Source organism: Argopecten irradians, chromosome 8 (assembly GCF_041381155.1).
Source record: "Argopecten irradians isolate NY chromosome 8, Ai_NY, whole genome shotgun sequence".
Lineage (NCBI taxonomy): Eukaryota > Metazoa > Mollusca > Bivalvia > Pectinida > Pectinidae > Argopecten > Argopecten irradians.
Genome location: NC_091141.1, coordinates 39,237,426 through 39,253,138, shown reverse-complemented (window position 1 = coordinate 39,253,138; position 15,713 = coordinate 39,237,426). Strand labels below are relative to the sequence as shown.

General features: G+C 34.0%; 1 protein-coding gene across 15 annotated transcripts in view; it reads left to right on the top strand.

The window, feature by feature from the left end:
* LOC138330331 (rho GTPase-activating protein 39-like) overlaps window positions 1-13,606 on the top strand; it is a 157,021-nt gene extending 143,415 nt beyond the window's left edge. For 12 of the 15 annotated variants that reach the window (XM_069277886.1, XM_069277885.1, XM_069277884.1 and 9 more), the window contains 6 exons: window positions 1,448-1,586; window positions 3,444-3,506; window positions 5,489-5,602; window positions 5,885-6,042; window positions 7,139-7,400; window positions 8,048-13,606. In XM_069277886.1, coding sequence (XP_069133987.1) covers window positions 1,448-1,586; window positions 3,444-3,506; window positions 5,489-5,602; window positions 5,885-6,042; window positions 7,139-7,400; window positions 8,048-8,242 — 931 coding nt within the window. In that variant the 3' untranslated portion in view covers window positions 8,243-13,606. The remainder of the gene's footprint in view (window positions 1-1,447; window positions 1,587-3,443; window positions 3,507-5,488; window positions 5,603-5,884; window positions 6,043-7,138; window positions 7,401-8,047) is intronic. The other 3 variants (XM_069277875.1, XM_069277879.1, XM_069277878.1) reach the window with 3 other exon arrangements.
* The last annotated feature ends 2,107 nt before the right edge of the window (window positions 13,607-15,713 follow it).

Sequence of the window (15,713 nt, the reverse complement as noted above, 5' to 3'; positions counted from 1 at the left end):
GATGTTTCTTTAGTAGCAATATTCCATACATCTGTATATGTACATAATATATTATGTACTTGCCTTACTTTAAATGTTGTAATAGGAGCGATAGCTTTTGTTGAATTGGATCCATAATTGCAGTGAAGTTTTTGGTCTTATTTACTGAATTAAACAGTTGAGTGTTAAAGGCCCTATGGGTCTCTTGGTCTTTCACAAAGTCAACAGGATAGTGGCAATCCAAATGAGCGAGGATATTTTAGGCTTGTGTTTAGCATAGCACAACTATCATTAAGTCATAACATAACATGAAGTTAGGGTTTATGTAAAATTGCTTTGGTTAGTTTAATGTCCTATAAACAGCCAGGGTTATGTGCCAGGTTTGTGGGTAGACAAAAGCCAGAGTACATGGACAAAAATCATAGACTAGTTGTCAGTACCTAGTAACATGGGATTCAAACTTAGGACTGGGAGGTGGATGGCCTGTGGTCATCTTAACCACTCAGCCATTGTAAGATATTGAGATTCAGCTGTTACATAAGTGAAATATATAACTTTATTTGTCATACCACTGTATGATTTTAGTGTGGGAATCTACTGAAGAACTAAATTTGATAGATGTCAGAAGTTCAACATAGTCTGCATCTGTTATACTTCCTTGATACTTAAACTTTAATATATTCATAGAATTTGTTCACAAGTAACCACGGAAGTTGACTATAACTGTGTGCCTGGCATGTGAAGATTGAGGTTAACCTTCTTACTGAAGTACTCTGTTCTTGACACTTAGGGTTATGGGGGGGCATCGTAAGCCAATTCATTGTGTGAATTCTGAATATTCTTATTGAGGGTAATGTGTCACATCTATATACAAAAGACAACGAAATGTATCAGGACATTTTGTTACCATCTACTTATTAACTGATATATATGTGATACTTTTAATACTTGAAAATCAATTTTGAAGAGAAAGTTACTGTATACAGTATAACCTGTCTAAACTGGCACTTGTCGAATCCAGATCCCTGTGTATTTCTTGGCATTTTCCATCTTATTTTATTGTAATTAAAACCTGTATATTCTGGAAAACTACATACCTATAACTGCCAAATATGGTGGTCCCGGTGACATCAGTTTTAGACATGTCACAGTGTATATTCTTATCAAAACTACTATGGAATTTTAGTAAAGTTATACAGTATAAACCTGTCTATATAGAACCTGTCTTTATAGAACCTGTCTATATAGACCAACAAAAGGAAAATCAATATACCTATATTGTCTTTATAGCAAGGGGGTCTTTATACACAGGTCAAAATCTGTTGACAAATTGGTAACCCAAGAAAGTGGTCTTAATAATCAGGTGGTCATTATACAGAGGTAGTCACTAAGACAGGTTTTACTGTACTTGTAAAAATGGGCCTTAATGAATTTAAGTCTGTATCATCTGATTGTCTTTATCTTACAGAGAAAGCCTACAGCGTGGATGGGAGTTAATGGCAATATGTTTGAATTTCTTCCCACCGTCAGTGAAGTTTTATTCTTACCTAGAAGGATACATTCAGCGCCACGCCGAAGACATCATCGATCTCCCTAACGTATGTGCGGTACGCTTCGTCGTTATTATTCTCACTTGCTTCTATTGCTTTTTATGCTAGTAACGCCACAAAATAATATGACAACATGTATACCTAACTTTCATATGTATTGCTGACATAAGCTATAGGAAGGAATACATTAAAATTTTGAAGGAATACATTAAAGTTTTGACTCAAACTTGCAAATTTTCAAAAGTTAAATTGGAGCAATTTTCATGGACCAATCTAAAATTCATGTGGTAAGAAATCCATTCTTTGGATCAAGTTTTGTTCACAGATTCCTTCAAAGGTCAAACAGGCATTCATTAGTTTCTAATATGATTTACATTTAGAAATTCCCTATAATTACTCTTCAAAAGTACAAGGGTCAGGGTTCAACCAAATCTATTTGGGAAGTAACATAACATCTCAACTGCCATCAGAACAAAGTTATACTTGATATTTCATCCTGATCATATTTTTCTATAAAACTCTGAAGGGGGAAAAAAAAGACAGATCTTGTCCTCAATTTTACCTATTAAGTTTTAATTCTAGATATGGGGATTATAACGTCTTTGAGTTATCACACTGCTGAATGCACACACATTGATTAGTTAATTGTTGGGTAATTCACATTGAGAAATTTCCTATGATCGCTCTTCAAAAGTACAGGGGTCGGGGGTCAATCAGATCTACCTAGTAAAGTAATACTACATCTCAATCGCCACATATAGATATATAGTGATTGTTCAGACATATAAGACATTACACTGCTGAATGCACACACGTTGATTAGTTCTTTGCTGGGTAATTCACATTGAGAAATTTATTATGATCGCTCTTCAAAAGTACAGGGGTCGGGAGTCAATTAGATCTACCTAGTAAAGTAATACTACATCTCAATCGCAATAGATATATAGTGATTGTTCAGACATATAAGACATTACACTGCTGAATGCACACACTATTGAAGCTGCAGATGCTGTGTGACACGCTTGTGGAGAAGGGCATATTGTGTGTATATGTGTGTTCACTGCTAAAGTGCTTTATGGGTGGATATCATTGGTATGCTTAAATCATTTTGCATTTTTTCATCAAAACATGATATAAGATCAGTATCCAAGACTAGTTGCTCATCTTTCCTCAATCTAGTTGTTCTCACAATCTTTTTACAGAATTTTCTCCCTTTCCTTTTGGACTTGGTGCTCCTGATTATCAATGTGGTTGTGACCCTCTGTATTCTTTTGCTCATTTGATGTCTGTTATAGTTTTTGCCCTAGTTTCTTCTTTATTATCATTAAGATTGTTTGAAGTGATTTGATGGGTATAATCCTGGTCACAGCACCAAAATGTCTATGGTAGAGGACTTATGAAGCTTTTTCATTCTTCTTAACAATTAACATCACATAGGCCAAGGGTATAGGTCAAAATGCAATATACATTTAGTAGAGATGAATTTGGAGTCTGTTTTGGACCTCTCTGACCATTTTTAATCTATGAATTGGCTTGTTAATGTTTACGCTGCTTTGGGATCTGTTTTATTATATCTTCTGGAGTTCAAATAGATAACTAATTATTGTGGATATATTATAAGTAAAAAACAACTGCTCATTTAAAAGATAAACCAGTTATTGTTACATCCACTCACAGAACTGTTAAACATTTCTATCATTTCCATGCCCACCGTCTTGATCATCATTGAGGAACCCATTACACATTTGACTATCACTAAACTGAGATAAATTGTAATGTCCCTGCACCAGATTTCATAACTGGATCCATGCATGGGTTATGTTACACCCCTGGGCAACAATTCCAAACAAACAGAAATCTTCCTGTGGATGACCCAAAATCCCTAAACCATTTATACCTTTCCTTTTTCATTAGAAAACCCAATCCATGTCAAAACTGGACATTTTCCAAGGGTACTCCTGGATCCAGTTCAAACAGGTAGGTCGTGGTGTAGAGCATGATGGGATATGATCAGCTGTCTGACATGCATGGTAATCATTGAGGTTAAGGCTATGTTTTGGACAAGGTTGTATATATATAATCACTTGCATGGGGCCCAAGATTCTTCAGTAAAGGTAATTTTGTATGATGCTGTCACCGTTTAACCCTCACATCTCACACTTGCTGCCTGCATGCTGTTGTCATAGTGACGATTTACCACTCTGAAACAAGGGAGATAACTCTTTATAGTTGTCATGTTTAACAAGGGAGATATTACTCTGCCATTGTTATTCTTTGTCATTGCCATGATAAACAAGGGAGATAACTCTTTATCATTGCCATGGTAAACAAGGGAGATAACTCTTTATCATTGTCATGGTAAACAAGGGAGATAACTCTTTATCATTGCCATGGTAAACAAGGGAGATAAGTTCTTATCTTTGCCATGGTAAACAAGGAGGTTAAGTATTTATCATTGTCATTTTAAACAAGGGAAATAACTCTTGAGTCAAATGATGACAGTGTTATTGGAAGGGGATACTCATTGGGACATATTTCATCCCATGATTTGATTTTACCATTTGTTTCCCTCTGAATCCTTTCTTTTATAAAACATTTATTTCCAACAATATCTTTCGTTTTTATTTTCCATATGTATTCAATTTCTACTGGAATATTATGGTATATGGTATTATTCATGTAGTATATATTCTTTTGCAATGTAGATCTTTATCTTTTGGCATAGTTTTCTCTAACTAGGTTGGAATTATATTATCACCATGAGATGTCAAGAATTTTTCATGCCTTTCTAGAAGGTCGTTCTTAAGTTACCTTCACTGTTAAATTAGGACACCAGGCTCAATAAACAACCCATTATGTGTTGTCAAAAAACCAAATTTTGATCTCAAAATATTGGTATCCATTATCTAATTTGATGCATTATATACTCCCAATTTATCTTTCTTTTCAATAATTGCAATCTTATAGAAAAAATTCATAATATTGATTAATTGATAGTTCCTCACCAACCGTGGTGATCAATCCATCAGGGTATTGCTGGGATGAGTGGTTAAGACGTACAGACATAAAAACCAATGTAAGCCTACCACATCAGGGTTTCAAGTTTAAATACCATGTGAGGCAGTTGCCATGTACTAACTGTTGATGGTTTTTCTCTGGATACTTCAATTTTCCTCTTCCTCCTAACCCTAGCACGTTAATAGAAAAATCAACCAGCAATCAATTCTTTATGAAGTGCTCTCTTAGTTAAACTGTAGAATTAAATCACATTTAGGAAAAGGACATAAGATGAGAGAAAAATAACATTTTTGTTAACTTTTTTTTTCTTTGATTTTAAAATCAAAGCATGAAAATCCAGCTATCCTTCCAAGCTACAGGTTTATATTTTCCTGGTAAAGTACCTGATATGTTACCTCCTATCGCCCCCTGTGTCCATTCCTCGGGACAACAGTAACCCATCTCTGCATGGACCCGGTTACTAACTCTAAAATTAGGCAACCAGACAAACTAAGTTTCAGCATAAAACGTACCAATCTGGAATCAATTTAAGCTGTTAAGACAAGCTCCGAGGGGAAATATTCGACAAGCTGTACAACACATTATGTTCTGGGATACAGTTTATATCTGGCATCATATTCATTTAGATTTATCTTAGGAATTTGTTTCTATCCATATACAAAGTTACTACCGTGTAGGTTTACCTAAACATTTTCCACACTTCTTAATCATAAGGGCCCAGTTGTTTAAAAGAACAATTTTTAAATCAAGATAAATTAATTTGTTTGAAGCTAACTTGACAAAAATTACTGAAGTACTTCATAATTTACTTCGTACTTTAGAAAAAATGCAATTACAGGTTATGCAGCAAACTAGAAATGAAAATTTCCCTGATCACAGGTCCGGGTGTTTTTGTGAGCTGTCCTTCACATAGTGATGTAGTTATGTTTGTATCTTTACAGGTTCCCATTAGTCACTTTGCGGCCCAATGTCAGAGGCGACTGGACAAAACCATGCAGTCTGGACCCAAGAAGGGCCAGAGAAAGCCAACCCTTGAGGAAATCGAACAGGCAAAGGTGAGATTACTGATAGTGACCTTTATGACTGGTATTCTGCGAGAATTAATGATGAATACATGATACTTGTCTGAAAAACAAATTATGTTCATGGACCTGCAGGTCTGATTTTGTGACTTCGACCTATAACTATGAAATTTAAAATTTTCACAATTTAAAATTTCACAAATTGAATTATTTATACTACAACAATATCCAATGAAATTATCAAAATAGTATCTGAAGAAAAATGGCCGCTTTAAGTATAGCATATGACTATGATATTAAAATTTATTTCCACAGAAATCTGTGTTCTGCCCTTCCATGTTTGGGAGTACTCTGAAGGATGTCATGTTGCTCCAGAGTGACCGTTTCCCTGATCGACAAATTCCGTGGATACAGGTAGCACTGTCCGAGGAGGTGCTTCGTCTCAATGGTGCTAAGACCGAGGGCATTTTTAGGTTAGTTGCTCATGGAAAGATTTCTGATAACCGGTATATATGGAATGTATTTCATGTTTACTTTTACATGTAAGATGATAGAAAGAGAGGAAAGACAAGGCCAATTTTGTATTTGCATATTACAGAGTTATCTGCCCTTGTGGGTAGGTATTGATTGTGACATCATATGTTCATTAGCATAACGTCACACCTTGCAGAGATAATGACCTGAGTTTTGCTCACAAAACATTGCCATCACAATGGATACCTAGCCACAAGGGAGGTAACTCCTACCCACAAGGGAGGTAACTCTAATATACAAATACAGAATAGTTGGCCAGGAATCTCTGGTACTGTATGTGCCACTGCATATGTGATGCTCCTGAACCAGCATATGCTCTGTCATTGATGCCTAGTACAGAAATGTAGCTACTAGGTGATTAAATATGGATAAGGGATCAGGCAATTACTTTGTCAAGTGAGGTATTATTAAAATTAGGCTACAGTCGAATCTCATCAAATCAAAGGAACCATTACAAAATTTAATGAATTAAGTTATCCAGGTATTTGAATTCAACATACTTGAACATAATCTTCGGCGACATGCTTCAGTGATATAGCACTATAAAAAGGGCAACAGTTCCACTATACAAGAAGACATAACACGAAAATACCGTAGTCTTCCAAAACAGGCACCTCGCACTTCACATACGCTATACACAGCATACATGGGAGGCCGTCCTTACATGACCTGGCTGTTAATAGGACGTTAAATAATCAAACATAAAAACTTGAACATAAAGTCAAATTTGCCTATAAAGACCACTCAGCAGATAAGGGAAAAGTGTTCTCTATAGCCCCAAGTGGTCTATATACCAGTCAAATTGTGTTATAAATGGCCATTTGGGACCCTGGTGTGTTTCCTTGGATATTTATAGACAGGTTTGAGAACTAGATTTTAACTTAATGCTTCATCGTGTCACATGTGTATTTTATGTATAATTAGATCATTTGTTTGTAACTGGTCTTCTCTGGAATTCCTCAGAGTGTCTAGATTTTACCATACTTCATTTTGTCATGTTGTGTATGTTCTAACCTAACGTGTTCTATCTGACAGAGTGCCGGGTGACATTGACGAGGTAAACAGTCTGAAGATAAAATGTGACCAGTGGATGTTACCCACCGACTGTATCGACCCTCACATCCCAGCCTCTCTCCTCAAACTGTGGTACCGGGAGCTCCACGAACCCCTCATACCCCAGCACTTCTATGAGGAATGTATAGACAATTACTCTAATGGGGAGGCCGCTATTGAGGTCGTAAACAAACTCCCCGATATCAACAGGCTTGTTCTAGCCTATCTCATCCGCTTCCTTCAGGTCAGTAAATATAGACATGAATTCTGTAAACTAATGTCCATTCACCTGTAACATATTTTTGTAAATTCAAAGATCAGAATAAATTTGTGAACATTTATCTTCATGAATAAGTCACTTACATTATTTCAATTCAGTTTGATTCTGCGAAATGAAACTCTTTTTCGAAATGGAAATAGTGAAAGCAGTCACAAAAGATTTATAGATAGATCCCTAGTTCTAGATATTGATTCAAGATTCATCATGCATAAATCTTGTAGAGTATGGTTTTATGTAGAAAATTCTGGTCAAAAAGGTTGGTGATCTATTTGTTTTATAAATGAAAAGTGTATAGTTCTCCAATCACTCTAAAACTTAAGTCTGGTAGAAAAGATGATTTTTTAACGGGTTTTCTTAATGATTTTGTATTCATTGTTTACTCATCTCATCTATCCTACGGAACTCTTTTTATTAAATCAATATTTACAATTTTGTTTTAGTTTTTGCTTGCCTTTTTCTTATCCTGATCATTTAGATACAGTTTATATCCTAATACTAATGCCTGCCCTGTAGTTTGGCCCTAAATGACCGTAGTTGTCGATGGGCCGTAAAACTCAAACAAACAAACAAACAAACAAACAAATCATTGCTTTTCTTTTTCTCATTGTTAGGTATTTGCTGCAGAAGAAAATTCAAAAACTACAAAAATGGATGTGAACAATTTAGCTATGGTAATGGCCCCTAACTGTCTTCGGTGTGAAAGTGTGGAGCCTTCGGTCATCTTCGAAAACACACGAAAGGAAATGGGATTCATTCGGACTTTAATTCAGAATCTAGATACAAGTTTTATGGAAGGAATCGTATGATGAGATTCAGTGCTTAGGCTGGTGACCAAAAATTGAAAAATTTCCATTTGTCATTGAAAGTTGGAGTTTTTGTGTGGAAAACAAAAACGATATGAAATAATCTACAAAATTTGCCAATGTGTAATATTTGTATGTGTGTGGAGCCACAGTGAACAATCTGGATTTAAATATACCGTAAATATATATATATTCTGCGAGTGTTACAGTGCTAGAGTGCAATGGAAATTACATGTAAATATTTCTGTAAACCAAAAAATACCTGTGGGAAAATGAAGTACATATATGTATGTCGGAAACAAAAAAAGTTCAATTGTAACCCAATTAACGAATGTATCGTCACTCAGAATCACCAGAAATCATGTTTCATTTCAAAACTTTATCAAGCTGTTCTGCGATGGCTGGTGTGGTGTTCATCAGAGACAGAACCATTGAAAAATATGCTTCGTTGGAAAATTTAATGCCAATTGATCACCATTTTCTGTTATATATTTATCCAAGTCAAACTGCTGTATTCATTTAAGTGATCTGAAACAGGTGCGTTTCCGACACTCAGAATTTACACTTATATTTGCCTTGCCTTGTTACCATAGAAACAGATAAGGAATGCCTTGAACTTTGTGTCTGTTATTGTGTCTTGATGTAAAAAATGGCGTTCTGAAATAGTATTATCATCTTTATATAAATTCTAATATTTTTTTTTCAAATTAGTGCTCTGTTAAAAGGGTAATTCTATTCAAACTTTAGTCTGCAAAAATAGTTTCTCTTTGAGCTTACAGTAAGATTTAAGAGGCATTTTCACAATTTATATATATAATGAGTTATTGCTCATTACGTAAAACATTTTTCACAACATTTGGATGCCATTTACCTGTACTTCATAACGCTGTTTGCTACAATATGATTTTAAAAAAGATTGAATATTAAGATATTCGACGAGTGATTGGTGAAATAAGATAAGCCAGTTTGCTTCAGGTTTGAAATCCATTATGATATGAGTTTGTGTAGATATATGATATTGGGAGTTATTTTACAAAAGAAGACAAATATTAGTGCTTGGGATGTGTATTGCCCAACATACTTGTAACACTAAGTGTAGATGGGTTTTGTGTTGTAAACATCTTTGATAGTGTTCACAAAAATACCAGGTGTTGAAAAAAGTGGACATTTTGAACAGAATGCCTCCAGGATAAATATAGACAATAAAATAATGAATGAATGACACAAGAATGAATGTATATTCTAGTTTTTACATTGTATTATTTATATATAATTATAGAATGAACTCCACCAGCAGGCTTGTGGCACAGGGATTTGTTTTGATTCAGAGTTAACCCATCCACCCCTGAAATTTCATAATGGACTGTTCCATCCTTTAAATAAGTAGAGTTCATTGTGTCTTCAGGGGGTGAATGAGTTAATATTTTTATTCATTTTCCTGTAACTACCCATACAATCACATGCCTGGACATTTAAAGTATTATAGTTCCACAAATTATTAATATAATTGCTGATTGTAGCGTGATAATGACCAATATTTGTGCTATTTTCGTCACGAATTCTTCCAGTTTCTGTGGCTTTTGTACAAATTGTTATATGTGTGGCTATGTACAACTCGTCCTTGATACCCCAGGGGTTACTACCACTGTCGTTATATCTGAACAATCACAGGCCTACAAAGGTTTCATTTGAAGATTGCAGAGAGCAACGCCTAGCTTCAAAACCATATTTGATTCTTATGATGTGCATCAAAGGACCAAAATATCTTTTCTCATCTATTGTTGCATATAGAGCCTTGAGTTTTGCTATGATATAGTCCAGTGGTGGAAGTAACGATAGTGATAGTACATATCGAGGATGTGTACAATTCATCTGAACAAAAAAAATCTGAACCACGAGAAATCCCTGTGACAACAAGTCAAACCCTTGTATATAGTGTATATAATTGTATATAAAATGTACAGAAACATTCATAACTAGTAATTTATTGTTCAGTGTATAGTTAAAATAATGTATTCAGCAAGATTAATATTGTATTTTATAAACTCGCTTTCTTATATTACAAAGGATAAAAAGTGTAGTCTATCGTTGTGTGTATGTCAGTATATATAATATATTAGTCTTTCGTGTATATCGTTAGTGTGAGAACAAATAGCTCCGCCTCTGGTGAATTTTTAAGTGGATAAAGTATGTTTTATTAATAAATATATCCAATATCTTGCACAAATATCAATTCATGAAAGTGTATATGTACCTGTAATTTACAATGGCAAACTTTTTTTTTCAAAAGCCCAAATTCAGAAAGAATAAGGCAGATTACCGGTAATAATGATATAAAATTGTTGTATGTGGGCTATATAGATCAAATTTTATCATCAATAAATTGTATTTTAAATTCCATTGAACATCATTTCTTATATATCTATTTATTTATCAGTATTTAATTTATCAGTATTTTAAAAGAAGGATTCATTTCTGTTACCAATGAGAACAACTTATGGTCTTAATGTGTAATAAAACATAAAATTCAAATATCGAGCAGAATTTCGGCTCTGTTACTCAAAGTATTGTGTATGACAAAAAAATTGTCAAGAATTTGTGGAGACTATCGGAGAAAAAGATCTGTAGTATTGACAACAGAATATCCAGAAATTCGTTAAGGATTCATATTATCTAAATAAGTAACGAAATCCCCAAAATGGATTATTTACCAGTACAGGAAATGAGGGTTTATTGGAATGATGTTACAAGTATGAGTATTAGATTGTGATGTGAGTGGTGGTACAACCGGTTGGTAACCTTTCTTCCCCATAAGCAAGCAATGGCATGATCCTCTTTGGTAGTGGAAGATTCCATTTTGGATCAATGGGGTTGATATGTTCCAAGGTGATTCCACGATGCCCAGTGTTACTTCTCCATTGCAAATAAAAAAAGATTTACAACTTTTAAAAAATTAGATCATTATATGGGTAAAACATTTTCAATTTACTTCATGTTTTGAAGTATATTACAGAGCTTTGTAATTGCAGGGACAAATCTTTCGAAGAAAATATTCCCATGGTTGTGGAGTAGTGATAATGTTGGGTCCATCAGGTTCATCGTTCGTAAAGGAATAAGTGTAAAAGGCCAATGGTCCTCTTTTGAATTTAAAATTTTTAATATATTTCTACAAGTGTGGTAAACGTATGTTAGGTTTTAAAGATTATCATTTTTAAACAGTTTTATCCAATGATTACCACAGAAGCTTTGTTTCCTGTACATAGTCGTGTATCTATATAGTGATATAAACAAACCACTAATTATTATTATAGATTCAGACAAGCCCCTGTGTATATGTAAGTATAGATTCAGACAAGCCCCTGTGTATACATTGTATGTATGTATATATACGCTAGGCCATGCAGACATGTACAGATACATATTATATAGATAATATATATGGAACATTCTCTCATATGTATGTGAAGCAATGCTGTGTGTTTTACTAATATAAATCATGTACGAACATTACGTTACCCCCAACACTTTCAGATACTTTGAACAAATCATGGCCGTAGAAGATGTGTATGAGATATCAATATGATATAAGTGTGTCAAGTTAAAATAATTATCATGAAACATTCGTCGCTGTTCCATTGAATGGACAGCGTCGTCAGATATGTTGTCATCACTCAATGTTTGTCTGAAACAGTTATAATCATACTGTCATATGTATATAACACTTTTGTGGAATTTGCGAGATATGATATCCAGCTTGTAGTTTTGGAATGAAGAAATCGGAAGAAAATGTATTCCTCAATCATTGTAAGCCATTTATGTATCTTGTATTCCAACATAAGGCATAATTTCAGTGAAATTTTTTTTAGAAAGTGAGAGAGTAATTAACAAGATTGTGCTTTTGTATGTCATGATGGTTTTGTGTGTATATTTATCAAACTTAATTCGTTGTCAATGGAAGATGTTGACGTTAATGTGATTTGTTTTTCTTCGATGTGTTCAGTACCTTAAAAGGAAGCAATTTATGAAACAAATTAAATCCATTTGTGACATTTTGGCATTAAATAGATGATTTTAATACGGGAGTTTCCAGATCCCAAAACGACATGGGTGAAATACAATTTACCATTGATTAGCCCCACCTTCCGGTGATTATGACGTCATCATTTGACGTGATTTTTGTGACATCATAATCACCGGAAGGTGGCACTAATCGACGGTAAATTGTACTTTAATCACGTCGTTTTGGGATCTCGAAACCCACATATTATAACTTACCAGTAGTGTGATGCAAATAAACCCATTCTTCAACATTTTGTTTGATGTTTTTCTAGTTTAGGTACAATGTATACATTTGGCCCGTAGGAGTGCTCGGTCAGTAATGAAAAATTAAAATTACCTAAGGTGCTTACAGATCTTTTCTACATCTTATCGCAAATCATATTTTGGTGAATATTGAAGAAAATATATACAAAAAAAAATAGAAATGTTCCTTCAATATGCACTTATTTCAGAATCAAAGATTTTTAAGCTATTGCTTTTTCGAAATTTTATACTCATTTTTCATCTCGATATTTCAGGTTGTCGTCACTGCAAACCTAATGAGTATTGAAGTACATGACTTACCTCATCATATGTCGACAAACATGGATTGCTAACAATTAAAGACACAAAATTCTGAATGATCAAGAACATCGTAGAATTTCAAATTTTGTAGAAATTTTCTCACTGTCATTTCGTTATTTCATGCTTTCAAAAGGTGCTACCAAAAACAGAGTCTGTTATCATTTTCATTGATTTCTCAGTAGAAATCTTACTCTAGATTCATGGTCAGTCACATGTTTGAATTCCATATTACTATACATTGAGGTTATTTGTAATATTTTTTCGAACTATTCAGTTAAGAGTACTTATAATTAAGGTATTATATCCTGGTTTTGAAAAGCAAGATTTTAATGCATCACAAGCTCTATTTACATTAAAAACAAGAAATTACACTTTTCTCACGTTGAAAAGTCACACAGAATATTGGTACAGTGGGTATATAAAAATTGTTTCAAAAAAAAATTTCGAAATAGTATTCGATACAAACTTAAATTTTGATCTGATGTCATTGCTTTAAGATTATAAGAAATTAATTTGTAAACCATTCATGAGCTTCTGGTATACATACAGGATATGGCAATGTAAGCACAATAAGAGTGGACTTGTATGAGATGGCCTTAACACACTAGTGTGTGTACGGATCGCTACGTGTCGTGTGTGCGTGCGTGTGTGTGCAAGCTGTTACTAAGCAAGCTGGATAATGTTCTATTTAAGGACCTGAATCTTGAAGCCTATGATATTATTAAAAGTTCATTACCTGAAGAATGTATGTGTTTCGACTTGTTTTTGATTTGTTTTCTTTTATCCAACTCCAGTTTTTTCTCTCAATAAACTGGTGATGAAAAGTCTTTTAAGGGGCAGCCAACCGATCGTGAAGTTATATTAAAACTTACACAAATCACGTTTAATGGCCCAGATGAGGGGTCTTAAGAGTGAGAGGAGGGGCCAAGTGGTTAAGATATCCCAACATATTTCCACAAGCCATCCACCTTTGGTCCCGAGTTTGAATCCCATGTTGGGCATTTGCCAGGTACTGACCACTGGTTTGTGTTTTTCTCCGGGTACTCCGACTTTCCTCCACCAACAAACCTGGCACATCCTTACATGACCCTGCCTGTTAATAGGACATAAAACTAACGAATAGAAAACCTGACCAGCTGGAGAAAACCCATATGATCAGGCAGGTGACACCCCAAGATAAAGAACAACTCTGTAAAGCTTCGAAATGTAGGTTTCTGTAGTTATTAGATAAAATGCAAAACTCATCATGAAGCTTAAATAAAAACTTACAAAAATCTCCATTGAAAAAGCAAACATTTAAGATTGTATAGCCAACATAAAATAATAAGCACAGAAATCATAACAAAAACACCTGAGATTCTCATTTGTAACAAAATTTATTTACTCCTTGCTGGGTAGCAGCACGGGTGTACAGAATAAGTACATAATTGTACTGCAAATTGCAACAAACTGCATATCTCCTGTACATGGTAGTGGTACAACTCCCCACTTAATACAGAAACAGGATTATTACAATGTCCTCATTGAGGGATAAAGAACAGTATAAACGGCTTAAAAGGCAAAATGAGGTCCAGAATAGCATTTAGAATTTTTGAGAAATACTTTGATGTATATGTCTTACTGTACATATGTTAATCCAAATAATTGATTTCTTAATAATTTTGTTATTTATCTAAGTCCTGTATTTTGTTAAAAAATTATTTAACCAAAATATTGTTATTTTTCTTGGCAAGATCAATGTAAAAGTAATCTGATTTTGTGATAAAGTATTGACTTGTAACCTAGAAAATATGGTACGTTGTATATGGTAAATTGAAATAATTTACTCAATTTCCCCAGATGGAACCTCGATGAAAATCTCCCAGTCTTAGGTGTATTGACATTCTATACATACAGAAGACAAGTGTTATTTTCTGAACTTCAAAGGGCACTTTAGGTTATCGTCACAGGATAACATCATTCGTAACAATTTGTATGCAACGTAAAATAATCTTTCTACCAGTCATTGATACCAATCGGTTTTAACTTAAAATCAAAGAAATGTGATTATCTTCATTATTTACAAAGTGAAACAGAGCTAATTTCATTCACTTGTGTTTTTTAATAACACAAGTCAAATTGAAACTTGATAATATTGGTGATCAAATACAATCTGACAAGTTAAAACAATATGTAAAAGAACATGTGCTTGGTTCATGAGAAAGATAAACAGTAAAAACAGCCTCTGTACAAATATTTACAGTGAACAAGACATTTCTAGTACTTTTTACGAGGTTTCCTCATCAACGTCCATAATGACACAAGGAATGGTTTTCCTATTTGAGTTATCTCCCCTTAGCTCCATCAGTGACGGTACTTCAGAGCACTGGAAGGTCTTAAAGATGCTCCACAGTGACAAAATTTTTTTTTCTAAGTTTTTTTTCACAAAAGAGCAGACGATTAGTTTTTTCTTATTACAAAAGTTATTTACTTTACATCATTACCACCATTTAAAAATTTTACTTCAAGACAAAAATATTAAAAATGATTAATTGCATCCTGAAAAACATTCAGTGACACTATGTCCTATATGGAATGAAGTAGTGATTGCGCAGGCACCAAAAGTAAATTAAATCATTTTTTGTGTTAACTAGACATATATATATATACACACGATTATTGTCAAATGATGAGTATCGTGTATGCTCCGTTGGCGATGGATCATCTTTAAGTTTACCGAAATAAAAGTTCATCTATATTTCTGTATTATTCTAAATTTACACTCTAGGTTCTTCACCTCAAATCATACAATACTGGATCGAGAGGCCCCTGAAAATGTATGATGGACTGGTCTTGCTTTACAAGAAAAGGA